At 44.0% G+C, this 23,692-nt stretch overlaps 2 protein-coding genes and 2 long non-coding RNA genes across 4 annotated transcripts; 2 read left to right on the forward strand and 2 right to left on the reverse strand.

The window, feature by feature from the left end:
- Window positions 1-1,219: 1,219 nt before the first annotated feature.
- LOC146201383 (uncharacterized) lies at window positions 1,220-9,506 on the reverse strand. The gene is made up of 3 exons (XR_014705330.1): window positions 9,398-9,506; window positions 8,567-8,674; window positions 1,220-1,436 (listed from the first exon to the last, which is right to left on the reverse strand). It is a non-coding gene; the product is annotated as an uncharacterized LOC146201383 (long non-coding RNA).
- A 216-nt stretch (window positions 9,507-9,722) lies between these two features.
- LOC146201384 (uncharacterized) lies at window positions 9,723-22,939 on the forward strand. Its single transcript, XR_014705331.1, has 3 exons — window positions 9,723-10,071; window positions 22,361-22,520; window positions 22,768-22,939. It is a non-coding gene; the product is annotated as an uncharacterized LOC146201384 (long non-coding RNA).
- On the forward strand, window positions 10,537-15,470 carry LOC146201385 (uncharacterized). Its single transcript, XM_084595808.1, has 4 exons — window positions 10,537-10,988; window positions 11,048-11,155; window positions 11,240-11,311; window positions 12,003-15,470. The coding sequence occupies exons 1-4, from the start codon at window positions 10,685-10,687 to the stop codon at window positions 13,115-13,117; spliced, it is 1,599 nt and encodes a 532-aa protein (XP_084451934.1). The 5' UTR covers window positions 10,537-10,684; the 3' UTR covers window positions 13,118-15,470.
- Window positions 13,913-22,295, reverse strand: LOC146201386 (uncharacterized). The gene is made up of 2 exons (XM_084595809.1): window positions 22,184-22,295; window positions 13,913-21,013 (listed from the first exon to the last, which is right to left on the reverse strand). Exons 1-2 carry the CDS (start codon window positions 22,202-22,204, stop codon window positions 19,580-19,582), a joined length of 1,455 nt encoding a protein of 484 aa, XP_084451935.1. The 5' UTR covers window positions 22,205-22,295; the 3' UTR covers window positions 13,913-19,579.
- Window positions 22,940-23,692: the final 753 nt, after the last annotated feature.

Genomic DNA, 23,692 nt, shown 5'->3' on the forward strand with positions numbered 1-23,692 from the left:
CTGCTATACGTACCTTAATTACTATTTCTCAATTTTTTGGAGCGCTGTCATCTTGACAATGCTATTTTTTTAACTGCCGATTTTACTTACAATTACTGTGCCTAAAGGTGTGGGAAAGGTTATACCAGAAACTGAAATACACCTAAATTGAGCAAATGCAACAAATATTTCGGGGCACTTCAGCACCGCTGTTAAGGAAAACATGCCACAGCATTTACGACTCCTGTATCCTCATCCCTGTACATTTAGTTGGCTACTTGTCGATTCACCGATATTAGTTTGCGCTTTTATCACGCACACCAATTTGTGAAATTACTAATTACCACATTATGTAAATGAACTCCCAACTCACACATCTGACTTGGGATTCTGAAAGGCAATGAGTTTTTCTCATGTCAAAGGAGCTGCTTGGCTGGACCATACCATGGTCCTCACATCACACAGACCAATCCATCCGGTCATACTATCTGCCACTCATCCTTGTCGCTCAAATTGCCTTTTTTGGTAAATATGGCCTTTTAATGCAGTCACATTAAATTAGGTGAGGGCTTCAACTATTGTTACATGTAAAGAATTACTGCACACGCTCTTTTTTATGCCCTTTTAGTATGCTGCCTCACCATCCCAGTAGCATAGAGGCACAGCAATAGTGTATTAAGCAGGTATCCCAGGTTAGAATCTCATTGCTACAAGCATGTCACCTCGCTATTGAACACAATTCACTTTGAAGGGTCAAGATTGCAATATTTTAGTAAAGTGATTAGCACTGCCAAATGTTTGAGCATTACATGAGGTGACAGTATGGGTGTAAGTATCCCACAGACAAGGGCATTGCAATTAAGAAAGTTGCTGCTCATCTGCAAAATACTGAATTAAACTAATCTTATGCAATTTAACAAACACCGCCCACTTTGCCCTTTTATCATCAGTCCCTGTCTGCAGTTCGAAATATCTTCTTTAGGCTTACCTCTAAAAATTGTCTACGAAACATATCTGTGAACTTTTCTTACTTCACTGGTTTTGCAGATTATTTCCCGTCTCAAAAGGAATAACAAATACATGTGGTTCTATGACACATACAGTAAATACTTACCTTTCTAGGTAGGTTACAAAAAGGAAGTAATGCAGAAGGTAGGCAGTCTAAACATAAATGAGTGTGTCAACATGGTGTTTTGGCACTGGAGTGCTTATTACTTCAATCATGTGCGTTAATAATGAATGAAAAGGCATATAAGTAGGAATACTTTATTTTGATACAGAAGCTATGGCCAACGTGTGTGTGTTCCCATTACGCTCGTAAGTGAAGTGCAGATTTGTGAGTACACTGTTGAGCCAGTAGCACAGGGAGCAGTCAACTTCGGCCAGGGAATGCCATGCTTTGAAAGGTGGGCAGCTGTTGCGATCTCTCGACTAGTATCAGTCACGTGCAGGATCGGCTGTCATAGGGAGAAAAAACAAAAGAATGCAAGCTCAGAACAATAACAAAACACCCAGAGAAACTCAGAGACGTACCAAATTTACATAAAAAGATAACAGGACTGCAGACTATGCAGCAGCTCATATATTCCAATAGTGGATTTGCATATGGTCACTACACCCTCAAAAAGGAAAGAAGCATAAATGCTGAATTCATGACTCGTCAAAGGAACCAGACAAAAAGAAAAATGTGCACCCTGTAGCATAGCTCAAGAATGAGAAAAGCCAAAACAGCAAAAAGGTTACCCCAAGTAAGGCCAGTACTAGTGCTCTCTGCATGCGTGTGACAATGTATCACTGCAGTGTACATGCACAGCAGAAATGGACACCATAGGTGGTAAAGAACTGATATGAAGTTATCAACACTGGCCGCAGACATTAGAACGGACAGCTAATTGTGCTTTGGTATAACGCAAGCGTGCGGGCTTTGGTAGGTTGCGAAGCATATAAATAAACGCTGAGACATCTTGAAAACCATGTGTGCACATTTTCATTTGCTGCTGCATCCAAGAAGTTTCGCTTGCATTGTTCATTAGACGACATGTGTTGCTCTCGGATTGTAGCGTTTGTTGACTACACAGCATGATTCCAGAATTGCGACTGACTCAGCTGTGAACATTTCATTTTTCTAAACTTGCGAAATCCTTCCTATGGGCTGTGAAAAAGAATGAGGAACTGTTCCACCGAAATGTAGTCGCTGGCCCTCTATAACGCACATGATGGTAGCCATAAGTCATTTTGTGCCAAACAGTAATTTCCATACAAGTAACAGAAAGTTCTCAAACTATGTGACAGGACCATAGCTATTTACTTTGAGGGTGGCCACAGCAAACAGGCAACAAATACAAGATGGCCAAATCCCTCACCGAACTACAGCACCACAACAGTTGCTACAATGCTAGCATCATAAAACCTCTGGCTGTCTTTGATATATGGTCCTCACCACAAATACACCAGTTCATGTTGTTAAGGAGGCTGTCCATGAGCATCATACTTCTCAAAGCAGCTAAAAAATATTGCAAACAGAGACCAACACTTGACTTTAAGTGCAGTAGCAGCACTACTAACATTCAGTGTGTTGATGGAGTATAGACACCCTGAAACAGAGAAGACAAAAATTCAATTATAAATTATTTAGCGGTTGAAGATAAAAACCAGGTGATGATCTGTACAGAGTAATGTTTTGCATGTCATTAACAAGCAAAATGCGACCAAAATTAGGTGCATATGCTCCTGTAAGATGAAGTGCTGCACTGGCCTAGCCCAAGCAGTGCGAGTACCTCCAGTCAAAACGCTTTCAAGTGCCATCATCCATGAGACGGTTGCCCAATAGCAATCGGAATTTTCATAATGCAGCATTCCTTATCTTCGGCCAGCATTTTTCACTCTTCCCAATGGATGCAACCCTCCCCAAAACTCCAAATTGAAGACATCAATTGAGTCATGCAGAATTGTCAATAATGACCTGAACCACAAACCAACTTGGAGAGGTGATTTAATGTCCCAAAGCAACACAGGCTATGAGAGGCTCATGCTCTTCTATTTAGCAGAAAAGGAAAAATATATAAAGGCCCTGTTACGACACAGGTATGCAAACGAACAGAATGAAATTGAGGAAAGCATATAATTACTAATAAAAACAAAATCTGCATTGGTGATGAACGGTAATTAGCAGTGTATCTACTCTCAAATGAGAAATAACTCATTGCAAACTAGGAAAACAAAACAAAAACAAGAAACATGCCACTGTTGAGGTCCGAGACCTCCACATTATGCATCCCATGCTTTACAAACTAGCTACAATAATGGCTGTGCAATCTTTTACTTTCAAGTTATTTATGTTGCATGTATCCCAACATAGACAGCGTTCACCAGTGCTAAACTAAACCACAGCAGCAGACGTGGGAATGCCCTGTAAATACAGCAACAAGATTAACGACTGCGCGAGTTGGTAATCATTCATTTTAAACCAGCCAAAAGACAAGAAACAGAGAAGCCAGACTCATCTCGTTCGCTTCTATTCTCTGTCTTATCCTTTGGCTGGTTTAAAATGAAATACAGCAAGTGCCAAGTAGAGCATGATGTGGAGCATGGTGTCTGAAGGGTTGTGTATGAACGAGCCGCGCCGGCGCGGCACGCCACTGCTCGTAGTGTGCCCAACCTCCGACAGGCAGTGAGACTCACGGATTCGGGCAGTACGGCCAGTGTGACTCTTTCGTCTTCCCATGATAACTCTACACTGTTAGAAATTTGCTGAAAAAGAATGTATTAGTTTAGGCCGTTTACAGTCTCTAAACACACCACGAAATATGTTAGCTGTATTGCATTCCGCTTCTGCTTAAGGGGGGACATGGCTCTTAAAATTATTTTCCAATTTTTGACCAAATTTGATAAAACCTGGCATTCTGATTCGGTTTCTTGTACTGATTTCAAACATGCAACCATTTTTCCAACTGGCCAATTAGTTCAAGAAATAATGAAATTAATTGTTCATAATTTGCAGAAACAATGAAAAAATAACAGCACTACAAAAAAATTCACATGGACACTTTGCTAGGTACTAGAAAGCATAATGAATACAATGTTAGGAGCATTTGTTTTTTTAACAAATATTAGCGATGTTATAGCAGTTCAAAGTTTTCAATTTTGCTCTAAATCAGACAGGAAGGCACTCACATTTGGAGCAGTGAATTCTGAACTGCTATAACATCGCTAATATTTGTTATAAAAAAGTGCGCGTAACATTGTATTCGTTATGCTTTCTAGTACCTAGCAAAGTGTTCATGTGAATTTTTTGTAGTGTGGTTATTTTTTCATTGTTCCCGCAAATTATGAACAATTTCATTTTATCTTTTGAACTAATTGGCCAATTGGAAACATAAATATATATTTGAAATCAGTGCAAGAAACTATATCAGAATACCAGGTTTTATCAAATTTGTTGAAAAACGCAGGAAAAATAGCTTCAAGAGCCATGTCCCCTGTTAAGGATGGCGACAACGAGACGAGCGCGAGAGCTGCCGCTTTCAACTATTGTGACAAGGATTCCCCACCGGAAAGGAACGCGGGGTGTTTGGCCAGACGGCGACAGCAGCCCAAGTCGGGCCACCGGGAAACAAAAAAGGTTCAAGTGAATCCCGGCGTCTTTCCGCCTGGGTCAGTACCCTCAAGCCGGCCACGCGGTCATCCCCTTAGTCTGGCCGACAGCGCGTAACGGCCCTTGCAACGCAGACGGTGTGGCCCAGACCAAAAGGCGCCGAGCTCCTCGCTAGTAATCTACACTACGCTTTTCCAATTCGTCTTGCCGACGGCGCGCAGTGGCGCGTTCGACATGGTTCGACGCAGCAGTGCCCCCGACAATGGGACGCAGACAGACGCCGATCGACGCAGGTGTGTGCCAGACTGTGAGACGCCGGCAGTCAGTGAGCTCCTCGTGTGCTGCCCTTTACACTGCCACAGCGGCTTCCTCCTTCCCCACTAAGTCTAAACTTTCGAGGGGGCCTCAAGAAGAAAAAAAAAAAAAAAAAAAAAAAAAAAAAAAAAAAAAGGGTAATTTGATTTCTTGTGAGGAGGCTTTAATATTTAGACACCGCGTGCAGCAAGATATAACTGATTAAAATTTCGAGGAAACGCAAAGTAGCCAATTGCATGCGTATGTAGTCTTCACGCCATGCCAAAACGGCCGTTCGTCAAGCGTAGGTATCACCTCCGTCAAAGAAAGAGAAAGCCAATATTCTTCTCGAATTAATGTATCTGTAAACTGGAGGCGACGGTGGTAGAAGAAAGACAAGAAGCTCAGGCAGCGTGTCCGCCCTGTGGTGTGCAAGAGGTGCTGTTATATCATAGCTATATTTATCGCACCGCCGCCAGGGCCGGCATGTGTTCTGGCTGCAATGCTCTTCGCTGATTCTGCATGTAGAAGGTCCCCCCCGCCTCCAATTTCCCCTTTCGAGAAAGATGGCACCATTGCGGCAGCAAGACTGTATCTGTGGCTGAGGCGTCCCGAGTGTTGAACAGCAACCTTGGAAAAGGCCACACCTCATAAAGCGTTCAGACGTTGGCCCTTCCCAGTAGTTTGTATGAGGTTTCCAGTTCCTAGTCTCCAGTGGTATACAAAACTGATCATATGCGGAAGCACCTTATCGCAGACCAGACTGTCTGTGCTCGCTGATAGCTGAAACAGCCTCATCCAGCGCTATCCTAATTTATTAGGCGAACGCCACGCAGCACCACACCAGAGTAACCCGCACATGGCATTTTACGCTTTAAAACATGCAAGAGCGGTGTCTGACTGCTGCTCTTCAGTCACAGAGGGGAGTAATTTCATATATTCGTTTGAATCGTCCAATGTGGCCGGCGCATGTCTAATTGTTTACGACATTAATTGACTCATTTAAACATTGCTCATTCAAGATTTATCTTATTTCAACGTCAAGGAGATTTCTAAACTCTATCAAGCCTTTGCGGCTATTTCTGTTATGAGACGTTCCAATCAACAGCTCAAAATGAAAACCATACCTACGTTTGGTTTTGAATTTTCTCACAAAAAAGAAAAAAGTGTACATGACATCAAAAAAACAAAAGAGCTATGTCTGGAGTAATGGTCCCAATGGTCCCAAACCCGCTCAAGGTATGAGGACGCCGTAGCACAGGCGTTCGGATCACTTCGGCCACATGGTGTTCTTCAATGAAACTGTCATCTATAAGCATATGCCTGCCATGCTTTCAGCTCCGACCGAAATGCTGTCTCCCAATTAGGATCAGACTAGGGTATCCCAGCTCAGTACTCGAGAGCTTTAATGACTAAGCCACCGCGGTGCCGTAATAAGTAACTAAATAAGCTATGAAGACTAAACCTTTTTCTCGGAGCGTACCATGGTTATTTCATCCGTTTCGCTGCTGCGATGCCGCGGATGTGTATTTTACTCTGACAAAGTGACTATAAATCGGACATCGGCTCTCTATGTACAAGCCCGAATCCGGATTGGGCCCGCACGTTTAAGCCCACCCCGGGTCCAGCAAAAACGTTCATGAGTTGGCCCAGACGGCTCGTGGGCTGAGCCGCACCCGGCTTTTGGGCCGGCCCATGCCCACGCAGTGTCGTGTGAAGCACTTGCTACCTTCACCTGACACTTGTACACAAGGTTTGACGATCTTCTATTTTTTCGGTTCCTGGGGCTGCCTTTCAGTGGGTTGCTTTCTACTTTTCGAAGTCTGAAAGGCAGGCAAGGCCGGCAGGGAATATCGTGGGGACCGCTTCCTTTGCTAGCAACGCGCAACGCTTTGCAGCTCATGCCCATTTAACTCTGTCATCCATGTTTTGGACACAAACCTGGGCTCCAAATGGCCCTCACAAACAGTGACTGTATAGCTCGGTCCTATCTTGGTATGCCGGCCGCCATAGCTGAAGCTGTTCGACATCTTTTCGCACCGAAAAAAGCTGACATTTTTCATTGCAGAATACGTAGCCTGTATCGCAGTGGAGAACAATGCACCTTTTTCTAGATTACATTACAACTTAGAATATACCATGATCGAAGAAAGGCGTGGAGCGGGGGCGTCAGCGAAAGTTGAGAACTGACTGTCATTCCTTGCGGCAACCAGCGAACCCGCGGCCACCAACAGTCAACGCAGTCTCTCGGCAGCCTACAGAAATAAGCGCATCGGTATCGCCACTTACTGTTCAGTGCGAAGCAGCCCGCTCACGCACTTCTATTCTAACACCATGATGCGGAGGTTGTGGGTCCGGGACGACCAGTGGCATATGGTAGTTTTTTGCTTGACAATTACCTTAGACAAACTCATTATAAAATATCCATTGATAGCCACGCCATTATGGGCATCGGTCTCAAACTCATATTGCTACGTGGGCCACACCGACAAAGCCTTTTCTCTCATGACCCAGGAGCCAGAAAATAAAACAATAGGAAACAAAGTACAATAAATAACAATAAAATGAACAAAAATAAGCAAGATTTCTTTTTTTCAGACCAAGCCCTTCGATTATTGCAAAAGAAAAGCAACGTGTGCTCCTTTCCGCTTGAATGCCGGACAAAAGCAGCTTCAGGATCGCTAGGAGAGAGGTACTGAAATGACACACCTGTTAATAAATACCACACTTATAATCCTCAGCAAAAAAAAAAAGCACACTTGGAAATAAAAGAAAAGGCAGGATGTCCGGCTCCTTGCTTTTGAAGGCATAGTGATGTCAAATGAAAGTTCATGCAGATTAAGTGGTCAACGCCTTTTCAAAAATGAATGCGTACTAACTAGATACTAAGTCTGAGCTTATTTTAGTTCGAAATTAGGGCTGGTGGTAATGCTTTCAAAACGTCGGCTGAAAATTGAGCTGGGCAGACTGCATCACGCAGCTCGCTGGCCGTGCTCCAAGACCCCTGGCATAAAAGGATCATCTCTGATGAGCAGAAAGAGACTGCCCAGCGCTGCTGCGCCAGAAGATGCAGGAGATGACAAAGCAAGTAAGTGCGAGGGCGTGCTCACAAAACTTGCTGCTACAGTGAGCCTCATTTGCTAGGCTGCTTTGATTAATGTGAAGCAACCCTGCCACAATCGGATGGTAGGCATATCGGTGCCCGGAGAAGCTGTCACTGCTTTTAGCTGCTCAACGGCCCTGATAGTAACCAAATAAATAAATAAATAAAGTTCTTGCAGCAACTTTGTCACACGCACAAAAAGGCGACACAACCAATCTGTGCAGGAATACCATTCGTTAAAGAAGGCAGCTTTGCTAGTTTCTCACAGCGAATCGAGAAGACAATATAGCGTGGTTTGATCTTCCATCTCGTGCAAACATTTGTTTGTTTTTGGAGCTAGTCTGGTTTTCTTAGTCTGAATCAACTGTTACATTGCACACTGTTTGCGATGCATTAATTGCAGCTGAGAAAGAAAGGCTGCGAACTACAAGCTGGACACCGCAGCTGCAGGAAGCTGCAGGGATGCTTGCTTGTTCGATTCATTCATGCACTCTATGCAAACTGGTGACCTGCGCCATGTTTCCCATGTAAAAGTTAAAACAAATGACCAGTCCCGGTGGCACAGCAATTGTTTTGAAATTAAGTACAGGGCTCACCTTGTGGCGTTGGAGCATAGGCTGCCTCCGCCTTTCATAGTCCCATTTGTTCAGCCTCAGCAACCAGCAAGCCCATGCTAGACTCCAAAACACATATCAGGAAGGTCCCTGCGTACCAAATATAAAGCGATGTTTACACACACAAAAGAAATTAAGACAAGTACATGTTGATGCACTTTAAACACAAGGCGGAATCGCTTACCTCACCGTAATTAGAAAGTGGCCCTGCATACACTTGACAGTGCGCAGTCATAAAATGAGGTATGAAATAATTATTCTACCCCGCGTCATAGCAATGAGGGTCACACAAAGGGTCACGTCGCACAAATGGTTAGTACGTCGTGGTGCACCGAAACAAAAGCTTCCCACACAGGCCTGTATGATCCTCGCCTTTCCTGCTTCTACGTGTTGTTTTGTCATGTCCTAGTATCTCCTTAGGTCCCTCCATCACCTCAAAGACGTTACAATCATTAACTATTCATCCAGACCGCTGAGGAAAGCTTACCCAAGTTTCCCGCCGTTTTCAGGCGCACGCAAGACTGGTAGCCAGGCGTGTTTTACATGACTGAGACTTTCGTGGGGCTGGCCTAATAAACGGTATTTAACCGCATGTTCCTTGGTGTCGAACTACGTTGAGCTTTCGATCGAAACTTTCTATAATACACCTTTGGTCCGTTCGGGCCCACTGCCGGCCAAGCAGGGTCAATGGTCGTCAACAGAACATTCGGGCGCAGGGAAGTTGAAAACTAAATGTAGAGTTCCAGACAGCGGGCAATGACTCAATACATGCACACTGAAATATCTAAAAAATAGAAAAGATTGCCTACGTACCGTACAACACGAGAGCGCACGGCTGGCACGGCGACGCAGCTCCCACGGCTCCGACGACCAGCCATTCTGCTACTAAAAACAACCACCAACCCATAAAACAATAGCCGGACGTGACGTTTTTCTTAAACCGGATAAGACGTCATGGGTTGCAGCAAGCATTTTGCTCCTGCAACCCGGTTGCAGGAAGCATTTCGCTGCTGCAACCGGGTCGCAGCAGACGGCGCCGTATTGGAACGCGTCTACACCAGACCATCTTTATTGGAATGCTCCGTCGCTTCTGCGCATGCGCCAGCTGAAAGAAGGGAGGAGGAATAACTTTCCGGACGTGACGTAAAACTTGTTTAATGTTTTGTTTGTAAAATGTCTGCCGCGTCTCGTCGCCGTTTCTAGCGATAGGCCGATCCGGCTCCGTGATCGCTCGCAAGCCGGACTTGACTGTGGCGATGGTGGCGGACGGGTTTCTTGGCATCGTAGTTTCAATATCGTAGCCGAGTGGCCGTGTGTGGCCGTGTTCCCAGGTGTTCCTTTCCACTTGTTATAATACTCCTTGAGCTTCGGCCTCGCGTACTGCTGTTCGTCAAGCGGCATGCTGTGATAGCACCGTCTCCGACCTGTGGACTCTGCGACGCTAGTTCTGCGTCTCAGCCAGCCCTTGTCGATGGAACATGCCTTCAGTATGTTGCAAGTAACTGGTGTATTCAGCATTCCATATACTTACTTGCATTTCCCGAAATTTATACGAGTCACTGCCTTTGGATCATCCGAAAGTACGTATACAATCGGACTGAGGTGTAGTACACGCAAGTAACGCAACACATGGGATGCGAAAAAACATGGAATCTCACTGTCATTTTTATCGTTGTCCTCGACTTCGACACCACTATTTAGTAGCATTGATAAACTTTAATCACCTGGAAATACCAGTATAAAAAGACCGGTTTGAGCCTGTAATTTGTACGAGGTCGGTTAGGGCATCCGCAGGGCAATTGTTTTGCCATTTTTGTCGCATTTATCGGATGTACAAACACGGAATGCACCATTTCGGAAATCGCAGCGCCGCGAAAAAACCTAGCGGGCGCGCGACGCATTATGGGAAAAGTGAGCGAACGCCGACCGACCGCCCGTCTTTCCTGCCTCCTGCGTTCGCATAGCTGCGGTGTGTGTGTGTACGTGCTTCGATTGCTTTAAGATTTCGTGTATTTTTTGGTGGTGGGCGGTTGCAGGTGCGTTATATAAAGTGTTACGTGCCTGTGGGTTACTTAGTGGCCGCTGCCACTACTGCGCGCGATGTCGTCGAAGTGCCGAGGCGGTGGTCAGACTTGTTGTGTGCCTGGCTGCGACAACAACACGCTGAAAGACAAGAACGTTTCATTTCACGCGTTCCCTGCAAATGAAAAAGAAAAAAAGGAGTGGGTGAGAAGAATCAACCGCCAGGGAAGTGCTGGTCGCTTCTCTTTGTGGCAACCTTCTAAGCACCACCGGATCTGCGGAGCTCACTTCAACGCAAGTGGACGCCGTGGCTATATGGACCGGTTGCCGACAATTTTCCCTCATAAAGTCATCAGTCAACTATCTCCTTCCTTTAATACCGGTAAATATATATATTCAGGCGGTTATCGCATATTATCATTACTGCCAAATCTCTTCCAGTCGCGAAACGCAAGAAGACGAGCTCCCAAACTGCCTCTGCCAGCCCTGTGCTCGTCCTGAACGAGTTGGAGATCGGCTACGTAGTTGACGTGCCCCAATGCGATCAACGTAAGAGACGCTTTAACTGTGCCATCTTTTTTCTGAGGCTTCGATTTTGTGTGTTCGCATTTTCATCAAAGCGTTTGTACGCAGAGAGCGACGTAGTTTCCCAGGAGCCCACCCAGCTGACCTTCGGTGCACCGGCTTCGTCTCGCACGGAAACAGGTTAGTGATGGTTCAAAATTCTCACTTTCTCCATTCCACTATGAAAACTTATTTTTCGCATTTAACGGACCCCTATCGCGCCCACTCATTGTGAGGTCCACGGGTGCTGTGGCGACCGGTATATTAATAAATGGACCAAACTTTTTTCCCGCGAAGCCAGTTTTTCGCAAGCTTTTGCAGCTAGCCATGGGAAGTCTACATGTTATGAGTTGCATAACCTCATGTATTCTGTGACATGTCATCAGTGATTTGTACCGTGCATGTGTTATTACTTCAGCGAGTTTTCTGATAAACGCGGTACCTCTTCCACCAGTGCACGCATTGTGAAACTTACCCATTTCATTTCTTTCACCGCGACATTATTCCCTTCACCACAGCTTGTAAAAATGACACAAAAGTCAGGCTATCCAAATGCATATACAGTGTAGATTTGGCTGATGTGCTGGGTGCATGAAACCTATGGTTCCATGCTGGTTGGTAAGCTGCTTGCACAGGTGGATCAGTGGAGTGAAAGAGAGTTGGGCTCTATGGCTTTGTCATCCTAGTTCTTTGTTGTCTGTATATCAGTGTAAGCTGAGAGCAAGGGTTCAGAACACACATTGTGGGCTGAAGTGACTATTTCAAGCCCTGAAATCTGTATTAAAGCACGGCCTAACTGTTCGCAAATCAATAAACAGTTTTTATTTTCTAGGTGCCGAGCATTCATACTCCATGGGGCCTCCAGACACAGCATCTGCTGCCGCACTAAGGAAAGTCAACCACCTTCTCGAAGTATGTGGAAAACTGGAGCATGAAAATAACTTGCTTCGAAAAGAGAAATCTGTGCTCCAGAAAACGGTTGAGGATCTGGAGGCTCAGTTGCACCATGTGAAAGTTGAGGCGCTTAAAGAGAAGCTAAAAACAAAAAACCTTGTCTCAAAAGTTCACGGTTTTGTTTCAGATCAAAAGCGACTAGTGTTTTATACAGGGTTTAACTCCTTTGAAAAATTTGATGCGTTTCTGGAACATGTTGAAGGCATGTACCAGACACTGAAAACAGGTGCTGGCAGGCCACCAGCACTGAAAATGAAAGAACAGGTCATTGCAGTGCTTTGCAGGCTCCGGGTTGGGTTACTGGAGCAGGATTTGGCATATCGCCTGAAAGTGTCTGTGTCAACCGTGAGTGCAATGTTCACATTTTGGGTAAATTTTTTGTTTGAAATGTTAATCCAGATACCAATGTGGCCATCCCGTAACACAGTGGACATGTTCATGCCAGACAATTTTAAAGAATTGTACCCATCGACACGCATTGTACTGGACTGCACAGAAATTTTTATCGAGAACCCGTCTGATTACAGTACGCAAAGCGACACTTTCAGCTCGTACAAAGGACACAACACTGCAAAAGGACTCATTGGCATCACTCCAAACGGCTTCGTTTCTTTCGTGTCAAATCTTGCACCTGGGAGACTTTCCGATCGAGAAATCACGAGACACAGTGGCCTCTATGAGTTGCTCGAGGAAGGGGACAGCGTAATGGCGGATAGAGGATTCCTCATTGAAGATGACCTCCGTCAGCTTGGAGTCGAATTAAACATGCCACCTATGTTGAATGGCCGCTCGCAGTTGTCACTGGCAGATGAGATAGCAACACGGCAGATAGCGAGTTTGCGAATTCATGTTGAGCGTGTCATCAGGGAAGTTAAAAACTTCAGAATACTCCGTGCTGTCTTTCCTAATGTTATGGCAGAGAAGCTGAACAAGATATGGAAAATTTGTTGTTATCTCAATAATTTCATGCATGAGCCCATTCTAAACCGATGAGCGATGGTAGTGTTCTTAATGTTTTGTATGTTATGCATGATCTACTGTAATGCAGGGGTGCTCAAACTCTTTAGCCTTCTCATTTGAAGACCAAATCATTTCGCTAAAATGCAGTCGGCTTCTAACATGTTTCATTTGTGTTCTGGCCAGCTTTGGTCACGGAGCCTGTCTTGAAAATATTTGTTTTATGGGGGATTAACGTCCGAAAGCGACTCAGGCTATGAGAGACGCCGTAGTGAAGGGCTCAGGAAATTTCGATCACCTGAGGTTCTTTAACGTGCACTGACATCGCACTGTACACTGGCCTCTAAAATTTTGCCTCCATCGAAATTCGACCGCTGCGGCTGAGGCTTGAAAAGGTGCTGGCCGACATATGTAAAAGGGGTATGCAAGCTGCGCAGCACATGAACAAGTACTTAAATTCTGTTATGACTGACTGTATAGTGAGATAGCTGTAAGCAGCTACAGCATTAGTCCCAAAATAACTGGCTAAAGTGGATGAAGACATGCATGAACATAGGTGCTTGGGGATTCTAGGAACTGTTCCAAGAACCCCTAGAGTTCCCCAAAATGCAGTTTGAGAATCCCTGCTGCAGTGCAAGGCATCGAACTTGCACTGAATTACACTATTTCATGTACAGCAGACTAGAGGAGCCTTTCTTTCTCTGCTGAAGTAAATCTGAAGTCAATGTACAGGCTATATAGAGCTGCAACGCCTTATTTCTCTGTCGGTGTTGTGCAAATGATTTGAGCATAGATTGTGGCAGTACTATATCCAAGTCATGACTGGAAACGAAATCACCAGTCTCATTGCTGATCTACACAGACAAGATGGAAAGTTGGTGTTTGCAGCCATTGTCTTTTCTACGACAGATTGTCTTTCCTAACTTTTTGGAATGAAATCTGTAAAGTGAATTTCACTTTGTCATTTTTACATGTGTTAGTGATGTACTCATTTTAAAAAAAAGTGATATGTATTGTATATATGTGTACTGTATATGTAAAAAATTTGTACATGTATGCGAGTATTTCATGGCACTGAAATTTGAAAGCTTTATTACCAACTCTCATGTAATGTCTTGCATGGAATCCTTCAGAAAGAACTTATATCAGCTACAATACCCGAGATGCGACAGATTTGAGCTTGTCGTCAAAGAAGTGCGAGCTCAGTGCTACTCGAAACTTGTGCATTAACCCCTCAAAGCAGAGATTAAGTATGCTGAATCTGCACCTTGGGCACTGTCTATGACGGCACATTGATTTACTGTAAAGCATAAGCCTTCATTGGTTCACTTCACATATGTTACAAGTCGTACCGAGTGCAAGAGTATCTACAATACGGACAACACACTTGTCACTTTGCAAAGATTTTGCTTGCAACTTTCATTGCGGTTTCCTTACAGAGACCAATGTGAAGTATGTAGCTGCCCATGTGCTTGTGACTGTAGCTGTGTTCCTAGTGACTGGAAGGTGGGCAAGGTGGTTCCCCTGCACAAGTCTGGGGACAAACATTCTCCTAATAACTACCGACCCATTTCACTTACTAGCATCCCATGTAAGATCATGGAACATGTCATCTGCTCTCATCTCGCCAATTTTCTTGAATCAAATTCGTTCTTCAGTCATTCCCACCACGGGTTTCGTAAAACATTCTCATGCGAGACTCAGCTTCTATGCTTGTCACAAGACCTTCATTTCATTCTTGACCGGGGTTCCATAGCAGGCTGTATATTCCTCGATTTCTCCAAAGCTTTCGATAAAGTTTCTCACCAATTACTACTTTTCAAATTAAGTAACCTCAAACTCGACCCTAGCATCGTTTCGTGGCTTGAGTCTTTCCTCACTAACCGTTCTCAATACGTGACAGCAAATAAATGGAACTCTCGTTCCTCTCCAGTGGGCGCAGGCATTCCCCAGGGCTCCGTACCAGGGCCCCTACTTTTTCTAATTTATATTAATGATTTGCCTAACACCATTGCTTCTTCTGTGTGTCTCTTTGCTGACGATTGTGTAATTTACCGTGAAATTAACAGTGACTCTGACATTTCTGTTCTTCAGTCTGATATTAACCAAGTTTCAGAGTGGTGTAAATTATGGCACATGAAGCTTAACATTAACAAGTGCAAACATATGCGTATTTCTCGTCGTAACAATGAAGTAGCTAATTACAACCTCAATAATACTCCTCTTGAAACTGTGTCTTCGTATAGATACCTTGGTGTGCACATAACTTCTAATCTTTCTTGGAATCTGCATGTGGAATCTATTACTAACAATGCTAACCGCATGTTGGGGTACCTGCGCCGAAACTTTAACCTTTCTTTTAGTTCAATAAAACTGCTTCTTTATAAAACCCTTGTTCGTCCCCTGGCCTTGCATCTCTAGAATCTGAAATCGAATCTGTTCAAAACCGCGCGTCACGTTTTATACTTTCCAACTATAACCGTAACTCCAGTGTTACCGTTATGAAAACAACATTATCATTGCCACCGCTTTCACTACGCAGAAATATTTCCCGCTTATGTCTATTTCACAAAATCTATTACCACAATCCTGCCCTTAAGAGCCGGCTACTAACTACCCCCACATATGTTTCAGGTCGCATTGATCATCTTCACAAAGTAGGTGTTCCGTCATGTCGTACTAAACACACCTCTTGTTCTTTCGTTCCAAACACTTCTGTCAGTTGGAACCACCTTCCTAGGCACATTGCTGATATTACGGACCCAAATTCTTTTAAGACTGCCGTATGTAATCTATATTTATAAATGGTAGTCAAATGTTTTTGTTCGTTTTCGGTGACATTGTTGACTGTCGGAAATGATTTTTTTTTGTCTCACCTGCTTTTCTCTTTTTTTTTCCGCCAATACTTTTTTTTTTTTTTATCACTTTTCGCCGTGTTATTGTTTCTCCTATGATGCTTTATGCTGCACTGTACCCTGTACCAATGTATCTTTCCCACTCCCCTCTTTAATGCCTTCGGGCCCTGAGGGTATATGAATAAATAAATAAATAAATAAAAGGCTTTCTTACAAAGAAAGGCTCTTGTATTGCACAGCTCACTTAAACATCTTGTGCCAATATATTTTAAGAGCATAACACAAAAGCATGCTAAGCAATGCATCTCTATGTATAAGCACGTTGCAGAAAAATTTTTTTAATACAGTCTTGTTCAAACATAAGTGTAACGAAATAAATAACTTCAATTATCAAAATCTCAAGCAACTCCGTTGGTGTGAAAAAATGAACAAAACATTGCAATGCGTGACATTATGCAAGAGGTATTTGTGTTCTTAACAATTAGTAGTTAGGCTTTCCTACTAGCCTCACTACGGTGCTGAGCTCTGGTTTGGTTTGAGAGGTTATTGGGTTATGCCATGATCATTCTTTTTGGTGCTTTGAATTCCCTACAATTAGATGGTGGGTCAATGAAATTGGTTCAAAAGTGTAGTGGAGTCCATTAATCACAGAAGAGGATGCACAGCTAAATGACAGTTTGGAGAACAAGAGTGCATGCATCTTCCAGGATACTGCTTCCATTTTGAATGTAAAATTTTAGATGCAGCACCTACCGAGCACTCGCTTGTAATTTGGCTACTTTTATGCGCACATGGGAGTTTTTTTCCTACCTATTACGTTTAAAAAACAAAATGTTGCTTTGAATCAAGAATATATAGTATGTAATGTGGCAGTCTTACAAAATACAATAACAAAAAAGAAGTACGCAAAACTGTCTTGACGCCTTAAGTGCAGAAATGAAGAAAGCCAAGCAACCAATATGAGCATATAAACTGTGCACCTCCCAAAGAACGTATTTCTGCAAGGAAGAAAGAAGGACTTTCATATGTTTCTGAAGTGCTGGTTCCAAATGAGCAATAATGATGAAGCAAAAACAAACTGTTAAATTAATGATCTCAATACACTCATTTTGCATCGAATGAAGTGCTGGTTCCAAATGAGCAATAATGATGAAGCAAAAACAAACTGTTAAATTAATGATCTCAATACACTCATTTTGCATCGAAGCATATACATCAGCTTGCAAGTACATAGTAAAACCTTGCACAAGAATTACCTTTCTTACGGCAACAAGTCATCCTAAAAAGTACAAATACTACGCCAGACACAAAATCAAAATGTTCACAGATTTCGCTTGCACAGCAATGATTGCAGTACACAAGCAAGAACTTGCACACAACTCTCAATCACAGCTACACAGCAAGTAGACATACTGAACCTGTGTATGCCAACTAGCAACTAACCGCCGCATTTGCAAATTCTTCTTTGATTTTATATAGAAGATGAAAGTAACCATGAGAAAACATGGTGTGAACAGAATTAAACATCATATTTCAAATATAAATGACTATCATCAAGTCGGTAGTTTGCCCAAATTAACCACACGCGAACCTGCTAGACAGCAACACATCAATCAGTGCGTGTGTCCTGACATCCAGAAAGTGTAGCAGGAAGGATTTAACATGCAGGCACATGAACTTCATAGGATCAGGTAGCAGAACCTATACAGAGTCACACTCATGAATTCTAGCTCGTACAAATGACAAGAAAAAAAGCGTCGGGGACACCAAAACAAATGAAGCATAGGACGACTCGCACCAAAACGCAGACAGACAAGATGCGTCTACCTCCACAGTAGAGGGGCACATTGTTTGGCAGTGGTTTTGACACTCGCATTTCTAGACGTTAAATCCAAAGCCTCGACAGCTTTCCCTTCTTTCTATTTAGGTTTTCAGTACAAGGGGAGAAGGATGCCGCCAATAGAAAGTAACAAAAAAAAAAGGTAAAGGAAGCACAGGGTCAGTGTAAACATGGTTCAGCAGTCCAAATCTCAGTCCTCCTTTCTTTAGACACAGCAGCACACAAAGTGAGAAACGATTTTTACATTCCATACTTCCGCTATGGGCACACAGTTGTCAAGGGCTCCAGACCAGATGAAACCATGTGAAGCCTATTATCACGCACAAAACTTTTTACATACAAGCATTTCTGCACCTTGCCTTGATCAAGATGTATCAAAGCGCCTGTGTACCAAATCAATTGATCTGTCTTCAGCAGAAGGACCCCACATCTTCCGAATCAAAGTGGCCGATCTGTTCATTAGAAGTTGCCGTTTTGTCTTTATTAGGCATGACACGAGACCACCAAGGAATGTCATCTCCGTCCGCAAAGAGTTAAGCATCCACCACGATGGCTCTGCGACTATGGAATTTGGCTGCTTGACCCAATGTCATGGGATGAAATCACAGACATGAAAGTCCCATTTTGGTGGAGGCAAAATATAATGTGCACATTAAAAATCCACGATGGTCAAAGCTGTTTGGGAGCCCTCCATCCCCATGTCCCTCGTTGCCTACAGGATGTTAAACCAGAAAAACGTAGGCTCGACTCAAAACATAGCAATGATGTGTGTCGAACCAAATCAGCTTTCACAATGTGATGACTGGATGAAGTAAAAAATAGAGCATTTAGAATTTAACTCACTACTACTTGAAGGCATTTCAGACAATGCTGAGTTCAGCTTCTCCTTACCCTTACAAGTGAGGTTGATAAAACAATTACCAAACTGTCAAGCTACAAGAGAAAATTGCGTGCAGTGAAAATGAATTAAATTCCAGATGTCGCATGAAACCTTGGCAAAACAGATGGAGAAGCTACAACGACTGTAAGGAAGGTGCGTGATGTTGCTACGCAGTGGCTACATTCTTTTCTTAGGAGTTTACCCGACAGACCAACAGACTTAATGAGCATTGATACCAAGACAAAACAGATGAACACAAACCTTAACCTCATCAGGCTGCACAGTGTTTCTCCTTCATCAAACCTGACTTTCAACTTTAAAGGTCGCACTGCTCCTATTGGCTAAACCTAAGCGCTTTCTTTTTATTACAAAATTATCGATGAGGAGTGATGCTCTGGTATTCAAAACACATTTGAAATGTGAAAATGCTCCTTCATAGTTAGGTTAGGTTAGCAAATGGAGGTGGGAAAATCAAGTGGCAGGAAACGACAGTGGACAAGGAATCCAAAAAATACCTTTCCTCTGTCTGCCAAGAGAGCACGACTTTCTTATCGACAAGGAACACGAGAAAAAAAGTTGGTTCAAAAAAAAAAATTCAGGCAAAGGACAAGGGAAAAATCACAAGGAAGGTAGCCGACAAATGTAGAGACAGGAACTTGGAGGACAAGGCAGCAAGACGTGTGGTGCTTGACATTTACTTTTTACACACAGATTAGTGGCACACACATTTAAATGGGTTGTGGCACAACGTGCACATCGCCATAACGATATTACGCAGAAAAACACTTTCTTCATGGAAAAAAATGCAATACAAGATATTTAAGAAACAAATATACATAAGTATGAACACATGCCAAAGCATGTTACGAGTCCGAGCATCTTTGTCCTGCAGACCAATGTAACATAAAATAAGTCATTGAAATTCACACACAAGCACAGTGCTCTTGGTAGTTCTTGTGACATTCCAGGAGACGTGGCAGCATTTTGGAAATCCAAAGCGAGCTGTCAAAAGTGATCCTCTGAAGAGTGCAGTCTGTGCCATTATCAACCACAAAATCACACCAGGAGAGTCCAGTCAAAGCCATTTGCCCCTGGACCTGGTAAAAGTACTTGTGCGTTGGTTTAAGAACTCCATTCTTCAGGTAGGGTGCCGTATTCACAGCATTTTCTAATTCCTCACCCCGTTCCTTGGCAGCTGAGAGGGTCTTAACTTCAAGGAGACCAAAATCTCCTCCCTGCTCTACAACACGGTCAGGCGTTGCACCAAGAACAGGGACACCAGGGTTGACGCACAACCCACAACAGTAAATCCTAACTGGGACCTTTTTCTTGTCTATGTAACGCTGCACGGCTGCATCTTCATTCCTTAAACCATCAGCCATGTATTTGGTCTGCATCTGGCTAGACCCGAACAACCTCTTAAAAAACTTCTCATCAGCTGGCTTCTTCCGTGACACCACATCTCCAAAGTGTGAAGCAGTCAGGCGCTTGGATCTCTCGAAGCTCCATGTTGTAGAGCCGCTCTGCATCCTAGTCGCTTGCTCAAGGGCCCATGAGTCTTCTAAAGTAAGCTCACAGGAGCCGAACGTGTACCCAGCTGGCACATGCTCAACCCACAGGGCTTGCACCGGCAACCTGATTGGCATCTGGCTGAGAGCCTCCTCCTGACGTGTTCTTTTCACTTGTACGGGCTGAAAGTGGTTGTCCTCCAGCGTCTTGCATAGCATGGCGTTTGGAATATTTTTCTGTGTCTGATACATTCTCTTAATATGGTCTTCTGTTACTGTCAGAGAAACTGTGGTTTCTTGAGTTGCATACCTGCCAGCTTTCATTGGCATATGTTTCACAAAACGCAGTTTTGAGAACTCGCGTGTGTGCACGTTGGCCTTCTTTGCCCCAGTACCCCATGCTCTGGGTTTGTCTGTACACGACTGTGTGTCTTGCACGTAGGCTGCCCCAGAGCGCTTCAGGTCTAATACAAACCATAGAATTGCTACTACATGTTTACAAACACCTGCAGCTCCAGCCCGGCAGTTGCAGGTTCCTTCGTCCACAGTTCCATTTGACGAGAGCACAGCAGCAGTGTTATATAATTTTGCCAAAGAGAATGATGCCTCCACTGTTGCTTTAAGAAAAGTGGATCTGTCAGCCTTGCAAATAAGAACATTGTGCACCTTCTCTGCTTTGAACATCCTGTATCCGCTTACAGTATGCTTCTGAGCACCACGTGAATTCTGATGTGCCAAGATTCCTTGCTCTGAGAACCCATCTGGAACGTCTTTTAACTGTTTTGTCCATGGCCCTTTCGGTAGCCTTGCTTGGAGAGGAAGTGCATTATGAATGGCTTGCAGTGGTACCTGCAACATGGGTATAAGCAAGTGTCAAAATGTTTTCTTTGGCACTCCACATATAAACAGAGCATGGAAGCATACACAGCTGATCATGGCATCACCAATGCGATCTTGAAATAAAGTATTCATTCATTGTGTCTTGGTTACTTGTGGCAAGCATGCTTGAAAAGCAACGCTGAACCCATTTCATTTACTACGCGCGGTCGTGAAGAATGTTGCACAAGGACGGCCTCGGTAAACCACCAGCTAACTAAAACTCCGAGGCCGCCCAAGTACAAGGTACTGGCGCGTCCATGTTTTTCACGTTAGCAAAATATCCGCCGCAGTTTTTTTCGACCGCGTTCGCGTTACTTGTAGCCACCGAGGCACGTTCATATTTTGGCTGCGCCTATCTGCACTCCACGGTAGTAACAAATGGACACCGCGACCGAGATAGTACGACCGAGATAGTACGAGCCGTCAAACTCGTTGAATATGGCACAGACAGCAACTACTATTTGTATCGCAAAAATATGCTCAGCTACACACAATGTAACAGTGCTTGTTGGTTCTGCTTCGCACTTGCTGCGTGCTATTCGAACAACACTATAGGCAAGAAAATGCGCTCGCACAAGCTAAGCACCAACTCAACTACTACTTTCTTCCAAGATGTACTCATTGAACGAATGCGCTGTCCGTTTCTTTCGACGATATACTTGTTTCAGACTCGTCCGTAGACTAAATAGCACGCTATAACCAAAAGATTGAATGGGCAGTGCGCGATAACGACGTATTTTGCTAAAATATAGCGCGTACATTCTCACAAGACTATGTCGCACTGTTGCAACAAACATGAATGCGTACGCTACGTACTACGCCTGCCGCCGGGACAGCCGCAGAAACTTTGAAGGTTCGCGACGGGCGACCAGTAAATAAATGCACTGTTAGCGCGCGCTTACCAGCAAAACACGCCTGCTAGCCGTAGGATCGCGCTCGTGCCTTCTGAAGCATAGCTAAAACTATACACTGGCACATGTGCGCGCTTCACGAGCGCTCACGTGCGAAAATACTCGCTTCGCGCTCGTAGCGTCGGCTGCAAAACCACAAAAAAAGTTGTACGGCAATGCAAAGATCACTTGCGCGGCGCAAGCATGCTACAAAAGCATTGCTAGCATCCCAAAAAAAAGTTTTGTTTACCTGCTTTTGCGCGACGTCCATGTCGAACCACTCCTGCGCCGGATCCTGCCCGGCAAGCCACGCTCACAATTCCCAGCCTGCTTTGCGGCGGTCGCGTAGGGGGCGCGCGCAACTTTCCGAAATAGTTTATTGAGGGGCTTTATCCGAAATGGTCCATTCGGTGTCCAATTGATGCAGGCAGCTTGGCACAGCTAATCTATTATAAAGCTCCGGTGCGGTAGCCAGCCCGGGACTAACCGGGAAATGGAACCTCAACCAGAAAGGCCAGCTATTCATCACAGCTCTCAAGAGACTCGCTGCCGGCCTACTGGACTAGTCATGCAACCGTGGAATCCAGGTATATTTTCAAGTAAACTTCTGTACTTAGGAGTGCCGGGAGGTAGACCGCCCGCGCAAATAAAAAATGCTCTCCACATCTCCCGACGCAGTCCTGCCTCTAGTTTTGCTCCTAAAGTTGAAGGCTCGAAGCGCAAGCTGTGAAAGTCCTGGTATTTTTGCACAGTATTTATTTTCCAGCTGCTGTAGCTCTAGACAGTTCTTGTGTTGAATTCCTGTAGTAGTGAGTTTTTTTTTTTCTTTTTCAGAAGACATCCCACGGCATCCTATTCGATCAATGTTATTTCTACTTGCCCCGTTGTGCTTATCATTGTAGACAAGCATGTAGACGTGTCAAAACAATAAATAAACAGTGCTGCGTTCGTGATTCCATCTTTGTCCAGTCATTGCCCTTGCGACTAGTTGCAGCATGCTCCAAAAACAAAGTTTGCCAAGTAATTATTTCTTCTGCCTTAGGGAAAACAGGCCAGCTGTGAAAGCTGCAAAGATATGGACTGATATCCCTTCATATTGTTTCACACAATCATGCTAATGATGTGTTGCATCTTCAAAGATTTAAGCAGTCTGCTTGCCAGCGCAAGACGGAACATTTATTGCGGACTGCATATTGGTTGTGTAGTGTCAAAATGCACACATGCATCTCGATTTCAGGTCATACAATACCCTCGGGTGGTCACAAAGTACTCCATATGTCATGATAGCCAACTGCAGCTATGGGATAAAAAAGGTATATGGACATAAATGATTGCAAGAGTAACAAAACTGCGCAAATTTGCACTGTTAAAAATATTAAACACTACACAGCGAAAGTAGTTTTGCTAGAACCATTGCTGTGACTGACATGGCAAACAGTGCTTGTTGCCTTTAGTGATGTGTTGAGCACAAGGCCTGCATGGAATTTTAATCCTGTCAATTAGGCGGAATTATGTCCTGTGTTTGTTGTGTTGTCATGCATGCAGGCCAAGGTAATACCATATGGTCCTTGGTTCCAACGCTGCAATTCTGAAAAAGTGACTGCCAACACAGGTCCGATGTACACAGTCCTACTGCTGACCGTGTATATTCCTAAGTGATGTCCAAGTCTTGGGCAGACACTAATCGACGCAGCTCACAAAGCAACATTCCTGCCAAGGTGGTTGCCTACCATAAAAGCCACATGCCATAGCTGCCATT

The sequence above is a fragment of the Amblyomma maculatum genome, chromosome 2 (genome assembly GCF_055883805.1).
Source record: "Amblyomma maculatum isolate TAMU_Amacu chromosome 2, ASM5588380v1, whole genome shotgun sequence".
NCBI classification, from domain to species: Eukaryota; Metazoa; Arthropoda; class Arachnida; order Ixodida; family Ixodidae; genus Amblyomma; species Amblyomma maculatum.